Source organism: Cajanus cajan, chromosome 2 (genome assembly GCF_000230855.2).
Source record: "Cajanus cajan strain Asha chromosome 2, NIPB_CcT2T_4, whole genome shotgun sequence".
Lineage (NCBI taxonomy): Eukaryota > Viridiplantae > Streptophyta > Magnoliopsida > Fabales > Fabaceae > Cajanus > Cajanus cajan.
In genome coordinates, this window is record NC_138518.1 from 15,890,705 (window position 1) to 15,913,456 (window position 22,752).

Here is a 22,752-nt window from a genome sequence, read left to right on the forward strand (position 1 = left end):
AAAAAAATAACTCTCCTCTTAATAAAAATATATCCCATCAAAAGACAAAAATAACCCATAATATATGCATGAGATATATCCCCGTCAAACAGATCGATAAAAATAACCCATTAGATATGCATGAGTTGTCACTTAGTTAGTTTTTTTAACAATAAAAGAAATAACTCTCTTTTTGATAAAGATATATTCCCATCAAATAAATTGACAAAAATAACCATCAGGTATGCATGTGTTGTCTCTTAGTTAGTTAGTTTTTTTTAATAACTTTTTATATATTATTATAAACTCTAAATTTTAATAATAATAGAGTAAATTATTTTTATCATGCAAATTAAAAAAAATTATTCTTACTTGTATCTGAAAATAGGTTAAAATATGTTTATAGTCCCTATAATTTCACTTATTTTATCTTTTAGTCCCTATAGTTTAAAATAGACTATTTTAGTTCCTATACCTATCTTTTTCAATCTCTATAGTTTAAAATAGATATTTTTAGCTCCTATTCTTACAATTTTTTAATCTTTCTAGTCCATGTAAATTAAAAACCTCTACAACATCAATAGAGACAACATTACAAACAAAAAATTAATGATAAGAACTAAAAGAATTAAAAAATTGTAAGTATATGGACTAAAAAGATCTATATTAAATTATAGGGACTAAAAGTTAAAATAAGTGAAACTATAGATAATAAAAAAATATTTTAACCTTAAAAATACAATTGCTGGCTCCTTTGAAATTAACTTTATTGGACTATTTTATGTTGTTAATGCAAATTAGACTTTTAAATAATTGAATAAAGAGTAGACTTATAAATTTTTTTTAAGATAGATAATATGCAAATAAGTCTGACTTAAATTTTAATTTTATAGAACAAACTTGACTTATATGTTCATAGTAAAACCGTACTTAATCTATTCCAATTCTTAATATGAAAGAAACTAAAATCATATAATTACTCAACTAAAAATTAAAGATTTAAATTACATAATTATAATATTTAAAAAACTAAAATTTACGGATTTAATTCTAAGTCCTTGTTTGGTAAAGAGTAAATAGAGAAGAAGAGGGGGAAGAGAAGATAAGTATAGAGAAATTAAAAATTTTGTATTGTTTAATAATGAGGAATTGTGAAGAAAATAAAATAGTACCTAAAAAAAAAACTTTCCCTCTAAAATGAGAGAAGTGTGAAAAATTTTTCTTTTTATAAAAATAAGAAGGAAGGAGAGGTTATAATATATAATAATATATATATATATATATATATATATATATATTTTAAATAAATTTATAAATAATTAAACTCTTAATAATAATAAACAAATATAATAATAATTTATATTATTATTTTTAGACAAAATCATTTATAAAAAAATAAACCCCAAATAATAGTAATAAATAAATATAATAATAACAAAAATAATTTTTATTTATTTCTTTTGAATAAAATTATTTATAAAAATTATATATATATATATATATATTTATGTTAATAATAATAAAACAATAATCCAAACTATATTATAAGAAAAGAAAAAAAATAATAATTATGAATATCATTTATTTTATATAAAAATTCAATTATATAAAACAATTTTAAAATACTAAATTCACTCTATTTCTTTATATCTAATTTCACTCTACAAAATAATTACAAAATTCACTTTAATCTATCCTTTTTTTTTTTTAATACTTATTTTATATGAATTAATTGTCATATATTTTACTTCTATTCCTCCCGTAACAAAGCCTAAGAACCTCTCACAAAAGGATGCGAAAAGCAAATGTAAGTTAAGATTGTGACAAGCAACACTTTCTTCACATCATTCATTTTCTGTTACCCTTCTCTTTTCTTTCTTCTGCACATTCCTCTCTCTTCAAATTAAAACCCCACAGGATACAACACAACCCAACGCAGAAATTCTCTCTCCTAGTTTCACGAAAAAAAGAAAAAGAAAAAATTTGGGAACACTTTCGATTCTCTCTGTGACACCCACCGACGGTTCTTGCTGTGTGAGTGTCATTCTTCTTCTTCGCCGCTCCCAATGAAACGTGGGTACCAGGAATCTCCTTCAACCTCGTTAGGTCCACCTCAATCCAGAGCTAGGCATGATCCTCAAGGTGAACTTTTTGGTGCTTTTTGCACTACCCATTTGTTTTTTTACTTTCGATTTCGCCATTTGGGAGGGTATGTGGATCTGGGGTTCCTTGGTTTTGTCACTTTAGGTTGGTTGAGTTTTCAAGTGGAGGAATGGGGGTAAAGTTAACGATTGAACGAGAATGAAAGTGCACCCTAATTTTGTAATATTGGGTTGCCGTTTGGGGATTGAGGTTAAAAGTAGAGGTTTGTTTTGACTGTGTAATGAACAAGCAAAGTTGCTAGCATATTTGATGAAAACAATATTACAGTGTGAACGATGCTGAACTAATATAAATGAAGTCCCCGAGAATTTCGTGATACTAAGTTTCTGTGTGTAAAGTATTTGTATGATTCAATTGCGGGAAGTAGAGGCTTTCTATCTACTTCTCAAGGTTTTAAGGAATGGCCTATAAACTGCTGCAACATCATGGCTTTTGGGTTTCTGGGAGGTATCACAACCACAATTGTGGCTGCATTAAGTGCATTTGTGCAATTTTGTATAATATCAAGAATCTGTGATGTGACCGCTACTGCAATTGTTTTTCTTGTGGCAAGATCATAAGGGGTTGTGGTTACGGTGTTAATTTTCTTTTAATGTTTTGTATGTAGGTGGTGCACACTTTCTTGAGGACGAAAGCACTAAGAATTTTGCTCGGAAAGTAGCTGATCATTATAGTGCAAGATCCAACCAGACCTTGGAAGAACGGGAGGCGAGTCCTATTATTCATTTGAAGAAACTCAATAACTGGGTATGTGTTGTATTTTGTAATGTATGATTTGTTTTCCATGGAGTGTTGTTACGTGATTGCCTATTAATTGCTTTGTCAATTTTGTCATTTAACAGATTAAGAGCGTCTTAATTCAGCTTTACACTCGCCGGGGAGATGCAGTACTTGACCTTGCCTGTGGCAAGGTGTTAATGGTTTTCAGTTGTTGTTTATATACTACAAGTCATTCCCAGCTTCTTGGCTAAGCATCCTTTTTTGTTTCATATTGTTTATCAGGGTGGTGATCTTATCAAATGGGACAAGGCCAAAGTTGGGTATTATGTTGGTATTGACATCGCTGAAGGCTCCGTAAGTATTACATTTTGCCAAAACCGTCTGCACTGGTTTTCCTTATCTGATTGTTTCCATAATCACTTCCATCAAATCATACTAATGTAGTTGAATAAAGTCATTTCTAGGCAACTTAAGTGTACATTTGTATCTGTATTGGATATGTATCTGATATCGATAATCTCAAACATAGTAGTCAATAGCGCCAATTAGTGGTGCTATAGTGGGGTAGCAAAGTGGAGCTGCCCTGCTGCTATGGGATTCAAATAAGGAAACAGATTTTGATAGATAGCACCCGTTGAGGCTGCAATAGCTTCTTTTTCACGTGCTATAGTGCAACTACCATGATATACGCTTAAAAAATGCAACAATGAGTCATTATATCTGTTTCAAATTGTAAAGAACCCAGTAAGTATTATTGAAAAAAACCTTGGGAGAACTACACCACAAAAGCTAGCTGTTGTAGTTGAAGAGCCCAAGCTCTTCTAAATCACACACCAAAATCCCATACTTCACGGTTAAATTCTAACATCATGCTTTAACTGGTTGTAGTAAATTTGCCGTTGCAGCTATACATTTCCCCCATGTTTAGGTGATGAACTTAAAATTATGTTTTATTGCTCAAATCCTTGTGTTACATGGTGAAACGATATACACCTTATCATGTCAAACTATTTGTAATTATCATGCATGTGTCCTCACTGTATGCCTGTTGAACTCAACAATCTTTCCAGATCAAGGACTGCCGGACACGTTACAACGGTGATGCTGACCATCACCAGAGACGTAAAAAGTTCACATTTCCTGCTCGCCTTATTTGTGGAGATTGTTATGAGGTGTATTTCTACCCTTTGAAAAATAAAATTCTGTTTTATGATTGATAACTTAAGTAGATCCCAAAAGCAAGGATTTAGCTTACTAATGTTTGAACTGTACTTCAAATTTCATCTCTATTTATTCTTTTTGGTTTGTTTAAAAGGGAATGAAGATGGACGGAATTAAAGCAGAGAAAGATATATAAATAAATGAAATATTATATTCAAAACAAGGTTTTAGAAAATGGTTTGCAATTCCAATTGCGGCTAGAACATTGAGATCTTTGGGACTCTACTATCTCATTGCAACTGCAATTATGGTTGCATCAGCTTTAAGTGTTTACAATTTCTTTGGCAATATCAAGGATTGTGATGAAATTGCAACCATAACTACAATTTAAAACTTTGATGCGCAATTTCTTCTCTTCAGATTCATTCCCCTCAAAATCACTCTATTTGAGGTAAATGTATTTTAACAAAGTTGAAGCAGAAGATTTTGGTGTGTTACTTATGTCTCCTTGTCAATAACAGATGCACCTTTTCTTTCTGTTTTTAATCTGGTTGCGTAAGTGTTGTTAGCATACTATAACTCAAATATTCAATACCTTTTAAACATTTTATTCCTGGCTTATTATTATCATTTTTTTTGAAATTATTTAATAAAATAGATTAAATTTTTAGGATCTCTTTGTTTCTTGTTCTTAAAAGCTGTTTTCTATTTTTAAAAACAAAAATAATTATTAGTGATTCATACCTCTTTTTAAGTTTTTAAAATAAAGAACTCAACATCTCTATTACTCATGTTCTTCCTTACATTCTTTCATCTTCTTATCCCCCTTCTATTGTCTAAAAATTAGTTTCTGAATATTGTTTCATAAAATTATTTTCAAAAACTAAACAAAAACACAATCAAACACCCTAAATTTTCTCTAGAGAAAGTGATCTTTCTTTCTTCAGCTTCAATACGAATTTCTGAATTTTGTTTAGATGTTCAAAAAGGTCTAATTGTTTGTATCATTCACAATTGCAGGTTCGCTTGGACAAAGTTCTTGCAGATGATGGTCCTTTTGATGTTTGTAGTTGCCAGGTAAATGATACACTCTTGATTCAATTATCTTTAATCAATGTATTTATGCAGAAAGAGAAATTGATGTATGCCGTTAGAAAATCTAATACCTTTAGAGGTGGCATCTCCAAGTAACTAACTTTTTTTTTAATTAAATTTTTCCCCATATATTCTTGTTAAGAATTCTTATATTTTTCTTTTATTACCTTTAAGATGATTTATTTCGCATCTAATTCTGTTCTTGCAAAGCCCTTCTTCTGCTACAGTTTCCCTGATACAAATTATATAAAAAAGTAACTCAGTGATATGTTTACCATTTAAGTTATTGATTACTGCCTTTTCCCCCTTGAATATGCAACACCACTGTGCTGTTTTGTCAGTACGAGCAAAATCACCATAATATTTACACTAAGTTCTGTCGAACATCCTTCCATCTTGAAAGCGTATGTTGGTTTTAGTCTGATAATTTTTTTCAATGTTGCAGTTTGCATTGCATTACTCATGGTCTACAGAGGTCCGTGCCCGGAAAGCTTTGGCTAATGTGTCAGCTTTACTGCGCCCAGGAGGCATTTTCATTGGAACTATGCCTGATGCCAATGTGATTATCAAGAAGCTTAGAGAAGGTTTTTCTTGCACGTTCAATTCTTATTATTATTCTTTTAAAATAAATTAAGTTGTCAATGAAGTTCTATGACATGAATTGATTCATGTAACCAACCTCATCTAGTGAAATAAGACATGATGATTGTTGTTATTTTAAGAAAATTAATAGAAATATGCAATTGAACTAAGTATTTGCATGAACATATGCTTCACCAATAACTCTGGCTTAGAAGTGCTATTGTGTGATTTGTGTTGTCTTAAATATTTTATTTATTTACTCCTATATTTGTAGTCAGAATACACAAATTTGGGTCACTCTCCCATTATTTCTATTAATCTTTCTCAATATTCCGTTTCTTCTCTCCTTTATATGCACATTTCACACAACACCCCACAACTAGCCAAAAATAAATATATTAATTATGATATAATTTATATATTAAAAATACAAATTATTTTATATAAAACTAAGCATTTATCATGTATAATGCACAATCTAAATACTAGTAATAAACAAAAGAAAATTCTGTGCTGTATTTATTTCCCCCTCTTTTGGTAAAATAGAGATCAAAGATTGCTATGCTGCATATAAGTGAGAATTTTGTTGGGTGTGACGGGTCCTTTTTGTCATTCTTGATTGGGGATGCTATTTTCACTGTGAATTTGCAGCTGAAGGATTAACTTTCGGTAATAGTGTCTATTGGGTGCGTTTTGATGAAGAATTTTCTGATAAGGTAATTTTGTTTTCCTGGGCCTGATGGTTCGTCTTTTCATTATTAATGCATGGAACCTCTGTAGCTTTGGAAATGATTTTGGGAATTCTACTTACCTGAAATTCTCCTTTTTGTGATTCAGAAATTTAAATCTTCCAGCCCTTTTGGAATAAAGTACACATTCCATTTGGAGGTATCATTGTTTTTTATCTTCTTTTTCTAATCATGGTAGCCGTTCCCCCATAGCACAAGGATGATTTGGAGTTTCCCTGTCAAATTACTATGAGATGTATGACTTTGTTCATGCCTAAACTTAAAGAACCTTTGTGTAACTAGTGTTATGATGTCCTCATTCAATGACCATGTCTCTTAGTTACAGTTGCATACAGTATATACCTATGCTGCCATTTAAGATGTGATGTCTTGTTGCAGGATGCTGTTGATTGTCCTGAATGGATTGTCCCCTTCCACATATTCAAGTCATTAGCTGAAGAGGTATATATCACTGTCTGTGAAACAATGCCATATTACTAGCTTTTCTAAGATGAGTATTGGATTTTTAAGGCTTGTGCTTCTTGATTACTCATTTAAACTTATTGTTTACAGTATGATTTTGAGCTTGTTTTTGCAAAGAACTCGCATGAATTTGTGCACGAGTATATGAAGAAACCAGATTTTGTGGAGCTCATGCGAAGACTTGGTGCATTGGGAGACGGCAACCAAGATCAAAGTAACCCTTTGTGCCTACTGTATATCTTTTCAATTTCCATTAAATTGCATTGAACGTTGTTTTTCCCTGTCTTTTTTTGTGTGAAACCCCCGTTTAACTATCCTGGTTAGTAGGAATCCTAGTAATGTCATGTGTATATTTCTATATCAGGTACACTCTCGGCCGATGAATGGGAGGCAGCATATTTATACATGTCATTTGTATTGAGAAAGGTCAGTAACAAAAGCGCTTAAATTGGCCACTTCATGTTGATAAGGTCGTATGTTTGAGGAAGGAAATGGAGAAGAGTGATATAAGATGAAAATACCGAAGTTCTGTTTATTTGAGAGGAAAATAAAAAGGAAGAAAGTTTTTATGGGTCTTGCATATGAAAACGTTTCCCTTCCAAAAGGGGGAAGAATGCTTATTGCATTTGAGAGAAAGAGAGAGTTTCAACTGCATATTCTTTAAAAAACTGTTACTCCAAAATAGCTGAAATGGATTTTTCTTGTGATCACACAGCGTGGTCAACCTGACAAAAGTCAACAGAGTAGCAGAAGGGACCGAGGGTCGATGCACATTTCAGAGGAAGACATCATGTACATTAGCACTGAGTATTAAATGTGAATAAGAAACAACCAGTCTCTGAAATTTTCTAGAGTGGCTTGCATTGTCATGTGCCAATACCAATGATCTCACAACCGTGAGCTTCGGCAAATTATTTTTGCTGCAAATTATTTTTGCTGCAAAATATACGATGAATTTTGTAGGTCCACTATAAATAAATAAGGCAAATTTTTTGCCTTCCAATTTGTATTAGCTTCTGGATTAGACTTATGGCAGTTTACTTTTAGCAAACTCCCTCACCAACATATTCTTCCCTGTTACAGCAGATGTTGATAGTGAATATTGAAAAGGTTCCAATGACAGTTTTTAATTTTTATGGAAGGAACAACTGTGTTAACAGTAACACAATACATTAGAGTCCCCCTTTCAGATGAAGCAAAACTTGTGGATGAAAGCTAGGGTAGATTATACTACATTTACGCTTGATCTCTGTTCACTATAATATTTTATTAAAACTTTCACTATGTTTGATGGATATCTGCACTCTGGCAGTTATAATTCACATTATCCTTTGTTTCTACTTTCCACTTGAAACAGTGTGGAACAAATAATGAAATATTATTAGGAACCTCTTGCAATGATGATTATCTCAGTACTGGATCTGTTCTGGAAGCTTCCTTTTATTTATTTATTATTATTTTGTTTTTACAGAAGTGTGGATGAAAACTCCGGTGAATGAAATTAATGAAATATATTATCTAATTGTCATTTATTTAATCCATCTGGACTTTAGGCCATGTTTAATTCCTCTTGTTGATGGCTTTGATCCTTGATTTAATTCCAGACCACAGTTTTCACCTTAGTTCAATCTATTGCTCTTATGATCAACTGGAACAGTTGGAGCACAATGTTAAGCTTCTTGATTCTGCAAAATCATTTATAAAAGGGGAAGAAGATTGTGAGATACTAACTGGCTTGTCAACCAAATTCTTAATAATTTTCAAAAGTTGATGTTTTAATAAATGATTGACAAAAAGTAAGCTCGCCAATATGATAGATGTCCTCAATACTGAATTTCATTCTCAAAATGCCACTCAGCACAGTAAGAATGTAGTGCCACGAGTCATTTCATGACTGCTTTTATGTTTGATTAGCAGAAAACCATGGGAACTGATGCAATGTGGGCAAATTTTAATTGCTGTCTGGGATGAGAGGAATGTCAAGAGAGAAACTAACTTACCCATTTCTATTTGGTTGTGCAATAGAGCATCCATAATCAAGTTGATGCCAATATACAGTGCATTCAAGGCATGGTTCATATGGAAAAAGTTGCTTTTATGCATAAATGTTAAAAATATTAGTTCGAGGTCAAGAAATAGATTAAGAAGTGGCCATGTACAACAGGGATGGCACAGGATCAAATAAAAGTGTTACCATTCGATGGAAAAATGACTTTTAGTACTGAAGCATTGAGGCTGGTGTTTGATCTAAATGTAAATTTACTCCAAATTTTCATTGAAAAATTGTTGAAAAGTGATTACCTTATTGAATGCTGGGCATCATTTGGATTTACCCTGTATTGTTATCGATTAACAAATAAAAATTTTAAAAGAAGATTGCAGGGTCCTTTTTTGAAGACCCTTTATAAAAATTAGTGTATGCAGGTTAAAGAGACAATCACATTGTATTCTTTAGTAAAAGGTGAAAGAATAGTGTGCTTTGTTCTTATCACACAGCTCCATGTCTACACATAACTGCAGCGTGTCATTAAACAACGTGAAATCTTCACTTTTTTACAAATGTTTTCTTTATTTCTTGCAGACTATACTTGCTGGATGTAAAATTTTACTGTGACAGAATTTTTTACACGTTCTACATTTAGCATTTTTTTAGTTTGTAGTTTTTTTTACCACCGCATACATAACTATTGTGTTGGACGAGGAAAATTAACTAATGTAAAAAATCAAAAAATTAGTATTTTACGAGATTTGATATTATTATGTAATTTTTTTTTTCATAGTTACCTCATTTAGGAATAAATGAATCTCTATAATAGGATAAGATAAGAATGTAATTGGTATGATACAAATGAATAAAATAATCTCTTTCAACATGGTATTAGAGCTACTGATATTGGGACCGCTGTTTCTGCTGCCTTGTCCTAGAATTAGAGTTGTTGTCGCACTCTCCACTGTCACCATTGGAGCTGGTTGTGAGCTAGAAAGGAGCACCCTTCACCAACAATCACAACATCATGAGTTGCGTAGCCAAAATCTCTCCATGCATCATCTTAATTAATTGCTAGTTTGCCCCATTTTCTGGCTTGTTGTTAGGTTAAAGATGACCTTAGATTCCTCAAACTATAAGTTTTAATGATAATAAACTTAATCATTTTTCAAGAAAACATTTTTTAGATCATATTATAAGACTAATAACGATAAGACGATTAGTTATTATGACATTAAGTCTCTCATATAAATCACTTTATCTATAAGACACAAACTTTTAATATGTATTAATTTATGATGTTTGATAACCAAATCACTTTGTCTATAATATTCCTTAATAGATCTAAAGGAATAAAAAACTTCTTCAGTACTCTCACTTTGTAAAGGAACAAAAAAAAAAATGCTTTGCATTAAAAAAAAGACTAGCATATATATATATATCCCTAGAAGCAAGTGAAATATCAGAGAAAGTTGTTTTCAAACTAACATGCATAATTCCTCTTTTTTGGTACCTCAAAGATGATAAACAACTTCCTTAATTAAATAAGAAGTGATAATTTAGTGAAATGCATTTAATGCACCAATGGACACTTGATGGAAACCTACTCCCTAAGGTTTCCTTTGGAAGAGATAAGATCAACAATGGTGAAGATTGATCCATGGGAAGTTCACACTTAAAGGCCATTGGACCTTCAACATGGTCAATGGTTAGGCGGCTAGAGGAGGATTCTATAGAGGAGGTGCTTCTTAGACCTATGCTCTATATGAGCATTGATTATGATTTCTCTTTTTAGTCTCATAGTCTCTATTGTACATACCTTGTATAGTTTGAGTTCTTGTACCTTGTATATAGTAGATACTTGTATAGACTTAGTTTTTCCTTTGTATTTGTAAGGCACCTTTATCTTTCTTTGTAGGTCATACCCTTAGGATTTTAGGGTATGTTGCTTGGAGATTTTTACTTCATTTGATCTTGTATTTTGGGTTAAGTAGTGTAGATAATTTTGTCTTTGTATTATTTTTACTTAAGGGTATAATTAGTAGTTTAGGGGAGGTGTAACTAGACTAGACCATGATTTATTTAGGCTTGGATGACCCAAACAAATTTTAAATCCACCAAGGTTGGACATCCACTTGCCTAAGAAAGTGGTTTGGACGTCCAATCTTGGTGAGGAATCCATCCAAGTTTGTTAAAATAAGTCACATGGCCTTGAAAGTGACATCTCAACAAACTAGTTAAAAGTAATCATTAGGTTAGCTAGATGGAGTTAATTTTAGCTAGCCTAGGTTATTTCTAAACTAGGATTAGCTTAGCTTGCTCCATAAGCTTCTAGGAAGGTAACTAGAGTTGGTTAGTTTAAGTACAAGATAGCTAACCATGGTTCCACTTGACCATGGTTAGTTTAGCTTGCACCATAAGCCAACTACACTCTATATATTATTTTTTTTTTGTAAATACTTTTGGATGTTATTTTGAGAATTAGCTGAGTTATATCTCTGAATTCTCTCTCCCTAAAGTCTTGAAATGTCTTTGATTTGGTTCCAATTCTCTTATCCTTTTCCTAAAGAGTGTGGTGAGAATTGAAGTAGTTCATCTTCTTCTAAGGAGTGACATCACTTGAAGAGATTTTTCACCTTCTAAGGTGAAACCAAAGGTCTCTACCTACATTAGAGACCTTAAAGAAGCTTGAGAAGTGTCAAGAAGCCAAAGATCTAGGGAGGAACTTGAAGGAGAAGCGAAATCCATTCCGATTCTCCAAGAGTTTTCCATCAACACTTCTCTCCAAAAGGAATGAAGATGAAGAAAAACGAAAGTAAGCATGTGAGAGATGCTCAAAGATTTAAAATAGTCATCTTCATGAAGCAATAATATAAAGAACTTTGAAAATTCAGAAAGAAAGAAGAGACACACGAAAAGAGAGAACACTCATTGTAAAAATATATTCTTTCTTTCTGTAAAAAGCTTTGTACTTAATTGGTTGTATCACATCTTGGTAGAAAGATGAAACAACATAGTTATTTCCCAACTTTAACTTTGTGTTATTACTTTGAGCTTGAAGAAGCTTGACTATAAAAGAATACTTAGTTGTTGAAGCTAAGTGAGACTTTGTGTTTAAAGAATACTTAGGTAGTTGATTGAAGAGGGAAGTCAAAGAACACTCAGGTTAAGTCAAAAGGAACTTGTGAAAGAATACTTATATCTTTGTAAAAGATAGTGAAACTTGATCGAGTTGATTAAGAATTGGATGTATAGTCTCGGTGGTTGAGATGAACCAATATAAAAACACTATGTATTTTTCGTACTTAACACTTTTCCTAAACTTATAAGGTCTTGATACTACTTCACTATTTTGAAAAAAATGTTTAGCTTTTCTATTGATATTATTCAACCCCTCCTTTTTAGTGTTTTTCTTTACACCACACTTGTATATGTCATGCATCTAACTCCGACGAGATCCACTTGCTAACGACCCCTAACCTATTATAAGGGTGTTGTTGTTTAAATCCATTATATTTTTTTTTTTATCACAAATATGAGTTTTCTCATTTTTTTTTGTGGTTTTGTATATTGGAATCATATAGACTTAAAGGTTGAAATTATTTGCTTAGGTCCTAATGACTTGTCGAATGTGGTGAGACCATACAGTCTTGATGGTTGAAATTATATCCAATGGGATAAATTAGGAAATTCTTAAAATTTGGTCAAATTAAACTATATTGAGGGAGAGTTTGGCTTTGAATGACCCAAAATTTAAAGTGTGATATAAAGAAGACTCTTATCATGACTAGGATGTGCACTTTGTGGTATTTTAGAAATCAGACAGAATTATACATTTTACCCTAATATAAAGGATATTGTTAGAATATCTTATTATGGGAGCTTCTTCAAATTGTATTTTACTTTTCTTTCATATTGTATAGCTTGCTTTGATGTGATGTTATAGGTTTTTTAGCCAGATCACCCAGGTTGAACCCGTGGTGAGCCGAGCTGACTCACCAGTCTGTAATTAAAAAAATGCAATAATTATTGGGCCAAGGTGCAAGTTCAACCTAACATGAGATAGGGTTTCAAGTTAACTTTCAACTTTAGAATAATTTCATAGCCCCTTTCGCAGTTATGCCTCACTAGTCACCATAGGCCGTAATGCAGCCAGCTCCAACCTCCCTCTCACACCACACTGTACCACAACTACCACGCGTCGCACCACTGCTGCCACACACCACTATGCGCCACGTGCCACTATGCGCGTCGCGAACCACCTTACACGTCAACACCCCGGGCCACCTCGCACCGTGCACGTCATTTGGGGGCCACCCACCACTGTTATCCTGACACCACCGCCTGTGCCACGCACCACCCTAGAACACCTCACAGTCTTGCACCATACACCACCTATGAAGGTAAGCATTTTGTCATTCCTTGAGTATGAACCTAAATCTCGATAATTTGATAGTTCATACTCCATAGACACCTTTTTGAGTTCTTTTCATTAAATTTGTGGTTATGTTATTGTTAGCTTTTTTGACTAATTTTTTTTAATATTAATTAAATTTGTTGGTTGTGCTGACTGAAGCTGATCGAATCAATGAATCTTGATATGGTTGAATCCCAATAAATTTCTTTTGTATGTTGGTTAAATTTGTTATTATTGGCTTTGTTGCCTGTGTTGGCTAATTTTTTTTAATATTAATTAAATTTGTTGGTTGTGACGTTGTGTTATTGGTTGAATCAATGTAATATTTGACAAGCTAAATTTCTGTCTGTTACTAATTGTGTTGTATATATTTATGGTTTTACAAAACAAAATGAGATATGAAATCGTAGATGAACAATGTGTTAATAATAATTTGAATGAATCTTTGCCATCAATTGTAGAAGAGATTGAAAATGAGGGTATTGATGCTGATAGAGAAAGTAAGAGATCTAGGGTAACTACTTCTAAAGTTTGGGATCATTTTACAAAAATTGGTATAAAAGATGGTAAAGAAAAGGCGAAATGTAATGCATGTGGTGTTGAGTATGTTGTTGGTGGGACAAAAATAGGAACTTCAACAATGTTGTGTCATTTGTCAAAGTGTGTGGTGCTAAAAAAATTAAAAGATAATGATGTGGGGAAAATGATAATTGATCATGTTGGGAATTTAAGGTCTAGTGTAATTGACCAAAAAGTTGTAGATGATCTTATTTTAGTGGCTATTATTCAACATGGGTTGTCATATAATTTGTTGAATATAAGTGGATTAGAGAATCCCTTATGTATCTAAATTCAGAAGTAAGAGTTCCAAGTAGGAATATAATCGTGTCTAATATTTCAAAGAAATTCCATCAACACAAAGAGAGAATGAAAGTTGCAATGCATAAATCTCATAGCCGAATTTGTTTAACATCTGATTGTTGGACTTTTATAACTCAACAAGGGTATATTTGTTTGACGGCTCATTTTGTTGATGCTAGTTGAAAGTTGAATATCAAGATTATTGGCTATTGTAAAATGGAACCTCCACACATTGGTCATGATTTGGTACAATTTTTTTTGCTTTGTTGCTTGGTTGGGGAATAGATAGGAAAATATTTTCTATCACATTAGACAATGCTAGTGCCAATGAGGTGTTGCAAAAATTTTGAGTGAGCAATTGAAATTGCAAAATAATTTGATATGTAATGGTGATTACTTTCATATAAGGTGTAGTGCACATATCTTGAATATTATTATGCAAGAGGGCTTAAGGGTGACTTCTGATGCTTTGCACAAGATTAGAGAAAGTATTAAGTATGTGAGAGGATCGAAGGTAAGAAAAATTGCATTTAAAGAATGTGTTATTCAAGTGAGGGGTATTGATACAAAAGTAGGTTTGAGAATGGATGTTGCTACTAGGTAGAATTCTACCTATCTTATGTTTGAAAGTGCAATTAGATATCGACGTGCCTTTGGAAGCATGGTTATCTGTGATAGAGCTTATGTTCATTGTCCATCAAATGATGATGGAAAAGGGCTGAAAAAATGTGAGTTCTTGAAGCCATTTTATATCATGACATGACTAATCTAATTTCAGGTTTATCTTATCCAACTTCTAATCGTTATTTCATGCAAGTTTGGAAAATTGAATGTTTGTTGTGGGAAAATGCCAAAAGTGATGATCCGACAATTAAAGATATGGCATTGAATATAATGAACAAGTTTAGTAAGTATTGGGATCATTATTGTGACATTCTTTCTACTGGGGCTATTCTTGATCAACAAATAAAGTTTGAAGCTATTCAGTTCTGTTATTCAAGGATTGATCCTTCTACATGTGACGAAAAGATTAATATTTAAAGGAGAAGATGTACAAGTCTTTTGAAGAATATGCCAAATTACATTTAAATGAGTCAAATACATCAAGTTCTCAAATTTCCCCTCCAACACAAGTTGCTTCTTTTACGAATGATGAGTAAGTGATGGATGCATTTGATGCAAGTTTTTAATTCTCAAAATTTTTAACACAACTTGTTTTATTTTATTTACATCTTATTTCTTACTTATCAATGACATTAAAATTCTTTTATAATGTCTTAGGAATATGTTGATTATTTGAGTTAATATATTAATGAAACTGGAAGGTCTGAATTGGATCTTTATTTAGATGAAGGGAATCTTGACCCAAAGTATTTTGATAAGTTGGATGTATTGAGTTATTGGAGGGATCGTCAAGATCGTTATCCAAACTTATCTAAGATGGCTTGCAACGTGCTTAACATTCCAATCACTACAGTTGTTAGTGAGTCTTTCTTTAGTCTTGGTTCTCATGTGCTAACAAAATACCGTTCTTCCATTCTTCCGGAGAATGTTGAGGCACTCATTTTAACTTAAAATTGGTTACATGGTTTTGAATTAATAGGTAACATTTATTAGTACTATGAAATTAATTTAATAATTTATTACTTAATTTTTCATCATTATTAGTTAATATTTTTTTCTTATTGTAGATGGGGATAAAGAAGATGCTTCAATAGATGAATATATGTTGGATTGCTCCATTCAAGACTCTAATGTTATAGATGGACAAGTGACAACAATGATTTAATGTTGGATTGTAATTTGTAATTTTTATGATTTTGGATTGTATTTGAAGTTGAAGATGATTTTGGATTGTATTTGAAGTTTAAGATGATTTTTGGTTGTATTTGAAGTTTAAGATGATTTTATATTATATTTATCTATTTGAGATAATTTAAATTTTATTTGATTATATTTAGAATTATCATTTAATGTTTGGGATGAATGATTCATTTATGGATATCTTAATTAATAATCTCAGATTTTTAAAATAGGTTTGAGCTTTTTGAACTTTAATTGTATATTAAGAAAAAAAGAAAATGAATTTTTTTTTAAATTAGGTGAGCCAACCCTTTTAACCCATCAATCCGTGGTGGGCCAAGCCGAGTTTAATTTTTTTGAGCTCATTAATAAATGAGTTAGGTTGGGTTGACCCACCAAATAATCAACTCATGGTGGACCGGGCTGGATCGGACCGTCCGTTTTGACAACTCTACTTCTTACAATTATATGGAACAATATCAAACTTGAGTGTAAGGTCACTTTTATTTGGTTAGTTTTCACTAGTTGTACCATAAACTTGTATGAAGAAATAAAAACAGAAAACAAGAGGGACAGTTTCAGTTACTGAACTAGAATAGATGTTTGGTTCTAATTCTTGAAGGTTTTCTTGTATGAAACACTTCATGTGAAACCTTGGATTGTTTTGGCTAGGCATATGAAATGTAGTTGGGTTCTCTTTCCATAGTGAAGCTGTCTGCAGGGAAAGGGTGTTCTGAATGAGAATTCTGATCGAGAATCAGAGATGAGGTTAATAGCATCAATTGCAATTTTGGTTGATTAAATTGTTAATACATAACCCATTATTGCTAAATATACAAAATCTAAAGATTTGAGTAGCACAAAATAAAAATTTGGTTGATGCTATTTTACGAAAATTGCCGTGTGCTCTTCCAATTGCCACTTTTCATTAAAAGACGACAAAATAGTTCGCTTTGTGCTTGTCACAAGGCTCTGATTATGTAATCAATGACAACCATTTTGGTTTGTAGTGTATTTAAAATTTCTTGGATAAAGTTAGTAGCATTTTTGAAAATTTTTATATTAAAAATTAAATGTTATTTTAAATAGAAAAACTCACAATACTACTCTTAATATTGTATTCAAACAGACACAGTCCCTTGTCTTGTCATAGGTCTTCCCATTTCTTATATTAGGAAAACTTCACTTCTACAATAAATTTCTAGCATACTAGATTAGGGATGGCAACGAGGCGGGTCGGGTACGGGTTTCATGATACCCGTTTCTGTTCTCGCGAGTTAAACTCATCTCCGTCCCCATCCCCATACCCGTCGGGTATAGATTTTCATCTCCATTCCCGTTCCTGTCGGGTATCGAGTATACCCGTACCCGTACCCGTACCCGTACCGTTAATTTTTTTATTTTTTATTTTTTGTAAAAAAATGATATTTTTAAATTTTTTATTATTATATTAAATTATAATTAGGTTATTTCTTTATCTCATATTATAATAAATAATCACGCATAAAAAAATATTAATTTTTTTTAATATAATTAAATTGAAAGTGAGTATTAAATTAAAAATGAGAACGGGACGTGCCCGTACCTGTACCCGTACCCGTACCCGATTTAATATATCGAGTTTTACCCGTACTCGGTCAAACCGGGTATTTCCTGTCAAAGTCGGGACGGGTTCGGGTATTACCCGCAGGTACGGGTATATTTGCCATCCCTACACTAGATACAGGGGACAGGACTACTAGGTTCCTTCGTTAGTTCTTCACCTCATTGTTCTGCTTCTGATTTCTCTTCTGTTCTTGTTTGGTTATCTACCGGAACCTCGGAAGCACGGATACGCCAATTTCTATCCCGTATCCGTATCGGATACGTATCCGATACGGATACGTTTTGATACGCCTAGGATACGTATCTCAAACGTATCTAGAATGATTTTGTTAAAAAAAGAAAAAAAGAAAAAATATTTTTGCAGATTTATTGTTATATGATTCCATTGATCAAAAATCAACCATAAATAAGCAGAAAAATTAAGAAATTTGAGACGAAGAATACAGAGATGTGTTGATGTGTTGCGCTGCCAAACACCAGAGTTTCCGAGCGCCAGACCTAGTCAAACAACAGAGTTTCCAAGCAGCGAGCACCAGACCCACTCATCCAGGTAACTCCGTTTCTTCATTATTCTTCCCCGCAGTGAGTGAGAAGGGGCTGGGTAGTGAGTGAGTCCCGCGTCTTCGCGAAGTGTCTCTTCTGCAGCGTGTATGTCTTTTGCGGGGACAGGCAGCGGGGAACTTTTTCTTTTTTAAATGACAAGGCTTTTATTTTCTTTTTATTTAAATTGTAAAAGGGGTTAATTATTAACCGTTAATCTCAAATTATTCTTCATTATTCTTACTCATCCAGGTAACTCCGTTTCTTCATTATTCTTTTTTAAATGACAAGGCTTTTATTAACCGTTAATATAAAATTATAATTTTATGATGATTTTATAATTATTAAAAATATAATTATTCTTGCAGCTTTAAACATTTAGAATAATTACTTACTGTTTTTTTTATTTAATTTTATGATTTATTTAAAAAGTTTTTAACTTTATGTAAATTTTAAATTAATAATAATTATAATTTTTTAATTCTTTTTTAGCATCTCTAAAATAGTAAAATGTATAAAAAAATTGTAATAATTAGCAATTTAACATAGATATACTTTTTTTATAGTTTATATTTTTATGATTTAGAGTGATTAAAATTTTTAAGTTGTATAATTTATTTAACAATTAGCAATTTAACATAGATATACTTTTTTTTTTGCAGAAGCATAAAAATTATTTATTTATAATGTCAACAGCAAATGCTTCTGGTTCTGATTCTAATATCAATTCTAAATTCCAAGTAAGTTCGTTTCTGATGATGTTGTACAAGATGATCATGCTCCTCTTTGGTGTTATGTTAGCATATTAGATAAAAATTCAGAAGGGGGAGGAAATAAGAGTTGGTCTTGTAATTTTTGTCAAAAGGTTTATAGAAGTTCTTATTCAAGAGTTAAAGCTCATTTGTTGAGGATTTATGGAACTGAAATTTCTGTGTGTGCAAGTGTAAATGATCAATATTTGGTTGAATTGAAATCAATTGTTGAATTGGCTGAAAATAAAGTGAAAGCTAAGCATGTCCCATTGCCTACAGAGAAAATGCATCAGAGTTCTTTATTGAAAAAGAGAAAAGTTGGTCCTTTGGAGAAAGCATTTAATTTAGAAAATAGAGATAATCTCAAAGCTCTTATTGCTAGAATGTTTTATTCTTCTGAATTGCCCTTCAACCTTGCTAGAAATCCCTATTATGTGAATTCTTATTCATTTGCTACAAATCACATGCTTAATGGTTTTCTCCCTCCTGGATACAATGCCTTGAGGACAACTCTCTTACAACAAGAGAAGGCACATGTTGAAAGGTTGCTTAAACCTATTAAATCGACTTGGAATGCAAAAGGTGTTAGCATAGTATCTGATGGATGGACAGATGTCCAAAGAAGACCTTTAATTAATTTTATGGCTACAAGTGAAGGGGGTCCAATATTTTTAAAAGCTATTAATGCTTCTGATGAGATTAAAAACAAACATTATATGGCTGATAAGATGATAGAAGTTATAAAAGAAGTAGGAGAACAAAATGTTGTTCAAATTATAACAGATAATGCTCCTGTATGCAAAGGTGCTGGAATGATTGTTGAAATTTCTTTTCCTAAAATTTTTTGGACTCCTTGTGTTGTTCACACATTGAACCTTGCATTGAAGAATATATGTGCTGCCAAAAACACTGAAAGGAATGAGGTAGCTTATGCTGAATGTAATTGGATTACTCAAGTTGTTGATGATGTTTCTTTTGTTAGGAACTTTATCATGAATCACTCAATGAGATTGGCAATTTTTAATCACTTTTCACCTCTAAAATTGCTTGTTATAGCTGAAACACGCTTTGCATCTATTCTAGTGATGTTAAAGAGATTTAAACTTTTGAAAGGTGCTTTGCAATCGATGGTTATTAGTGAAGAATGGAATTCTTATAGAGAAGATGATGTGGGTAAGGCCCAAGCTGCAAAAGAATTTATTTTGAATGATGTGTGGTGGGACAAAATTACATATATTCTTAATTTCACCGAGCCTATTTATAGTATGCTTAGAGCTTGTGACACAGATAGTCCCACGCTTCATTTGGTCTATGAGATGTGGGATAGTATGATAGAAAAAGTAAAGACGTCTATATATAGATATGAAGGAAAAGAGTTAAATGATACATCAACATTTTATGAAGTTGTTTATTCTATACTAATTGATAGGTGGACTAAGAGTTGCACCCCTCTCCACTGCATGGCTCACTCTTTGAATCCTAGGTAAAATTAGCCTATTAAATATTTATTTGTTTTTAGTATTTATTTATAAATAATTTGATAGTTACTAATTTTTTTTTATTTATTAATTTTTTTATTTATTCACAGGTACTACAGTGATGAATGGCTTCAAGAGGCTCAAAATAGAATTTCCCACATGAGGATGAAGAAATTTCTATGGAAAGAAATAAATGTTTAAAAAAGCTTTTCACAACAGCTGAAGAAAGAAGAAAGGTTTCTCTTGAATATGCTGATTTTTCATCAAAAGCTCATAATTTTGCTTCTTTTGACTCAATTGAAGATAGATGGACATTAGATGCTAAATCCTGGTGGGTAATGCATGGTTCTTCTACCCCTCTCCTTCAAAAGCTTTCTTTAAAGCTTCTTGTACAACCTAGTTCTTCATCTTGTTGCGAAAGGAAGTGGAGTACTTATTCCTTCATTCACTCCTTGAAAAGAAATAAGTTGAATCCTAAAAGAGCAGAAGACTTGGTTTATGTACATACTAATTTGCGACTCTTATCTAGGAAAAGTGAAGAATATATGCAAGGGAGTACTAGAATGTGGGACATTGGTGGAGATGCATGGGGTAGCTTTGATGGTGTTGAAAATCTTGAAGTGGCGTCATTATCTCTTGATGAACCAGAAATGGAAGCTGTCTTATTTACAGATGATGGTCAAGGAGGGGATGAAATTGATACTATTCCTATTTCTCGACAATAAAAAAATGATTTATAATTTTTTTAGTAATGTTTAAAAATTAAAAAACAAGAAATGTATTCTTAATTTTGATTTTTGAATGAGATTTTTTTGCAATTATTATTTTATATATATTAATTTATTTATTTTTAATACGTATCCTAAACGTATCGTATCTTATATTTTCAAAATTTGACATATCGCCGTATCGGATACGTATCGTATCCGATACGCGTATCGTATCCGTGCATCATAGACCGGAACAGATAGAGACTATTTTTTCCTCTCTCTCTCTTTTTTTTTTCTCCAAAAAATATCCCTTCTAGTACATTATAATTTGTATGAAATGATAAAGTCATTTTAGTTTTTTGTTTTTTGTAACTCAGGTTGTTGATTTCTTTGTGATTGTGAAAGGCTTAAAAGACTCCTCGTGTGTATGTTGGGTTGATTCATGAGTTATACGGAGAGAAATTTTGAAGTTGAATTCCATGTTTTCAAAGTTATACAAAGGTAGTAGAAGCATTACTCGATGATTTTGTATATTTACTAATTTAAAGAAAGAATGAGAATCTTTGTCATCTCACCGTGTGTTAACAATCATTTCAAAACACCACAATGAACAATGTCCATTGGAAGATCAACGTTAAAACTTTAGTCATTATTTTATTGCAGTGTTTTTTTTTTTTTTTTTTTTTTTTTTTTCGTTCCTGGAGTATCTACCGCTATCCGATAGCGGTGACTAATCTATTCGCTACGTTAGAGGCACATCAAAGGATAGGATAGCTGACCCCAAGATTTAACGCGGCTGCATACATAAGGCAGGATTCGAACTCCTAACCTTACTTAAGCGTGGATCAATCCCTACTGCTGAACCACACGTTTGGGGTTATTACAGTGTATTTATTTCTTATAATAGTGTTACATTAATTAAGCGGAATGCATTGTTGCATGCATATAAGCATCAATTTTTCCAGATATATAGCCATGTAGAAAAAGACCAAACAAATTACAAATACAACAATATATTCATGCACATAAGAATCTATAAAAGGAGTGAGACCAAAACCCTTTGCCCCTCCCTCATATTTTTGGGCACTATTTTATCATTTTATATATACAATTTCAAAAATTATTTTATCACTTTATTAATTTTATGTACGTTTTTAACTACCAGTACAAATTTAAATACTGAAGTGGTGGTTCACTCCTTTTTTAATTGTTATAGAGGACATAAAAGAAAAATATGAATGCCAAAATAATTGTACCATTTAACATTATTCATAAGTTGAAGAAATATAGACCAAAAGTGAAGCTGGGGTGGATATCTATTTACTTTCTACGGGTAGCATTCAATGTGCACTTATATACCAACCAAATTAATTGTTTGGTGCTAATTAGAAATGTTTCCGACACATTAGCCAGTAACCTATGAAGTGGATGAAGTACTAAATTGGTCAAAAGAAATTAAAAGAAATTAAAAGAAATTAAATTTTGAGCTGAGACTTCGGTGCAGTGATTATACCTAATTGCCATAATATTTAGTTGGTTAAGGTTTTTTTTTTTCTTCCCCTTTTTATTTCAACTTTACAAATAATATGTAAAAAATAAATTTGTTTTAGTCACAGTAAAATGAGTAAGTTTTAATTTTAGTCTAGAAATTATTTTTTTTTATTTTTATTCTTCAAAAACTTGTAAAC

The 22,752-nt window shown here is 32.0% G+C and overlaps 2 protein-coding genes and 1 non-coding gene across 3 annotated transcripts; 2 read left to right on the plus strand and 1 right to left on the minus strand.

Moving 5' to 3' along the window:
- The first annotated feature begins 1,769 nt into the window (after nucleotides 1–1,769).
- LOC109813294 (mRNA cap guanine-N(7) methyltransferase 1) lies at nucleotides 1,770–7,935 on the plus strand. Its single transcript, XM_020377462.3, has 13 exons — nucleotides 1,770–2,121; nucleotides 2,750–2,889; nucleotides 2,985–3,053; nucleotides 3,145–3,216; nucleotides 3,933–4,034; nucleotides 5,044–5,100; nucleotides 5,564–5,702; nucleotides 6,352–6,416; nucleotides 6,538–6,588; nucleotides 6,828–6,890; nucleotides 7,002–7,125; nucleotides 7,276–7,337; nucleotides 7,627–7,935. Exons 1-13 carry the CDS (start codon nucleotides 2,046–2,048, stop codon nucleotides 7,723–7,725), a joined length of 1,119 nt encoding a protein of 372 aa, XP_020233051.2. The 5' UTR covers nucleotides 1,770–2,045; the 3' UTR covers nucleotides 7,726–7,935.
- Nucleotides 7,936–9,292: 1,357 nt separating this feature from the next.
- Nucleotides 9,293–9,410, minus strand: LOC114916842 (U5 spliceosomal RNA). Its single transcript, XR_003805450.1, has one exon. It is a non-coding gene; the product is annotated as a U5 spliceosomal RNA (small nuclear RNA).
- Nucleotides 9,411–18,810: 9,400 nt separating this feature from the next.
- LOC145954773 (uncharacterized) lies at nucleotides 18,811–21,079 on the plus strand. Its single transcript, XM_083069459.1, has 3 exons — nucleotides 18,811–18,864; nucleotides 18,990–20,049; nucleotides 20,574–21,079. Exons 1-3 carry the CDS (start codon nucleotides 18,811–18,813, stop codon nucleotides 21,077–21,079), a joined length of 1,620 nt encoding a protein of 539 aa, XP_082925585.1.
- Nucleotides 21,080–22,752: the final 1,673 nt, after the last annotated feature.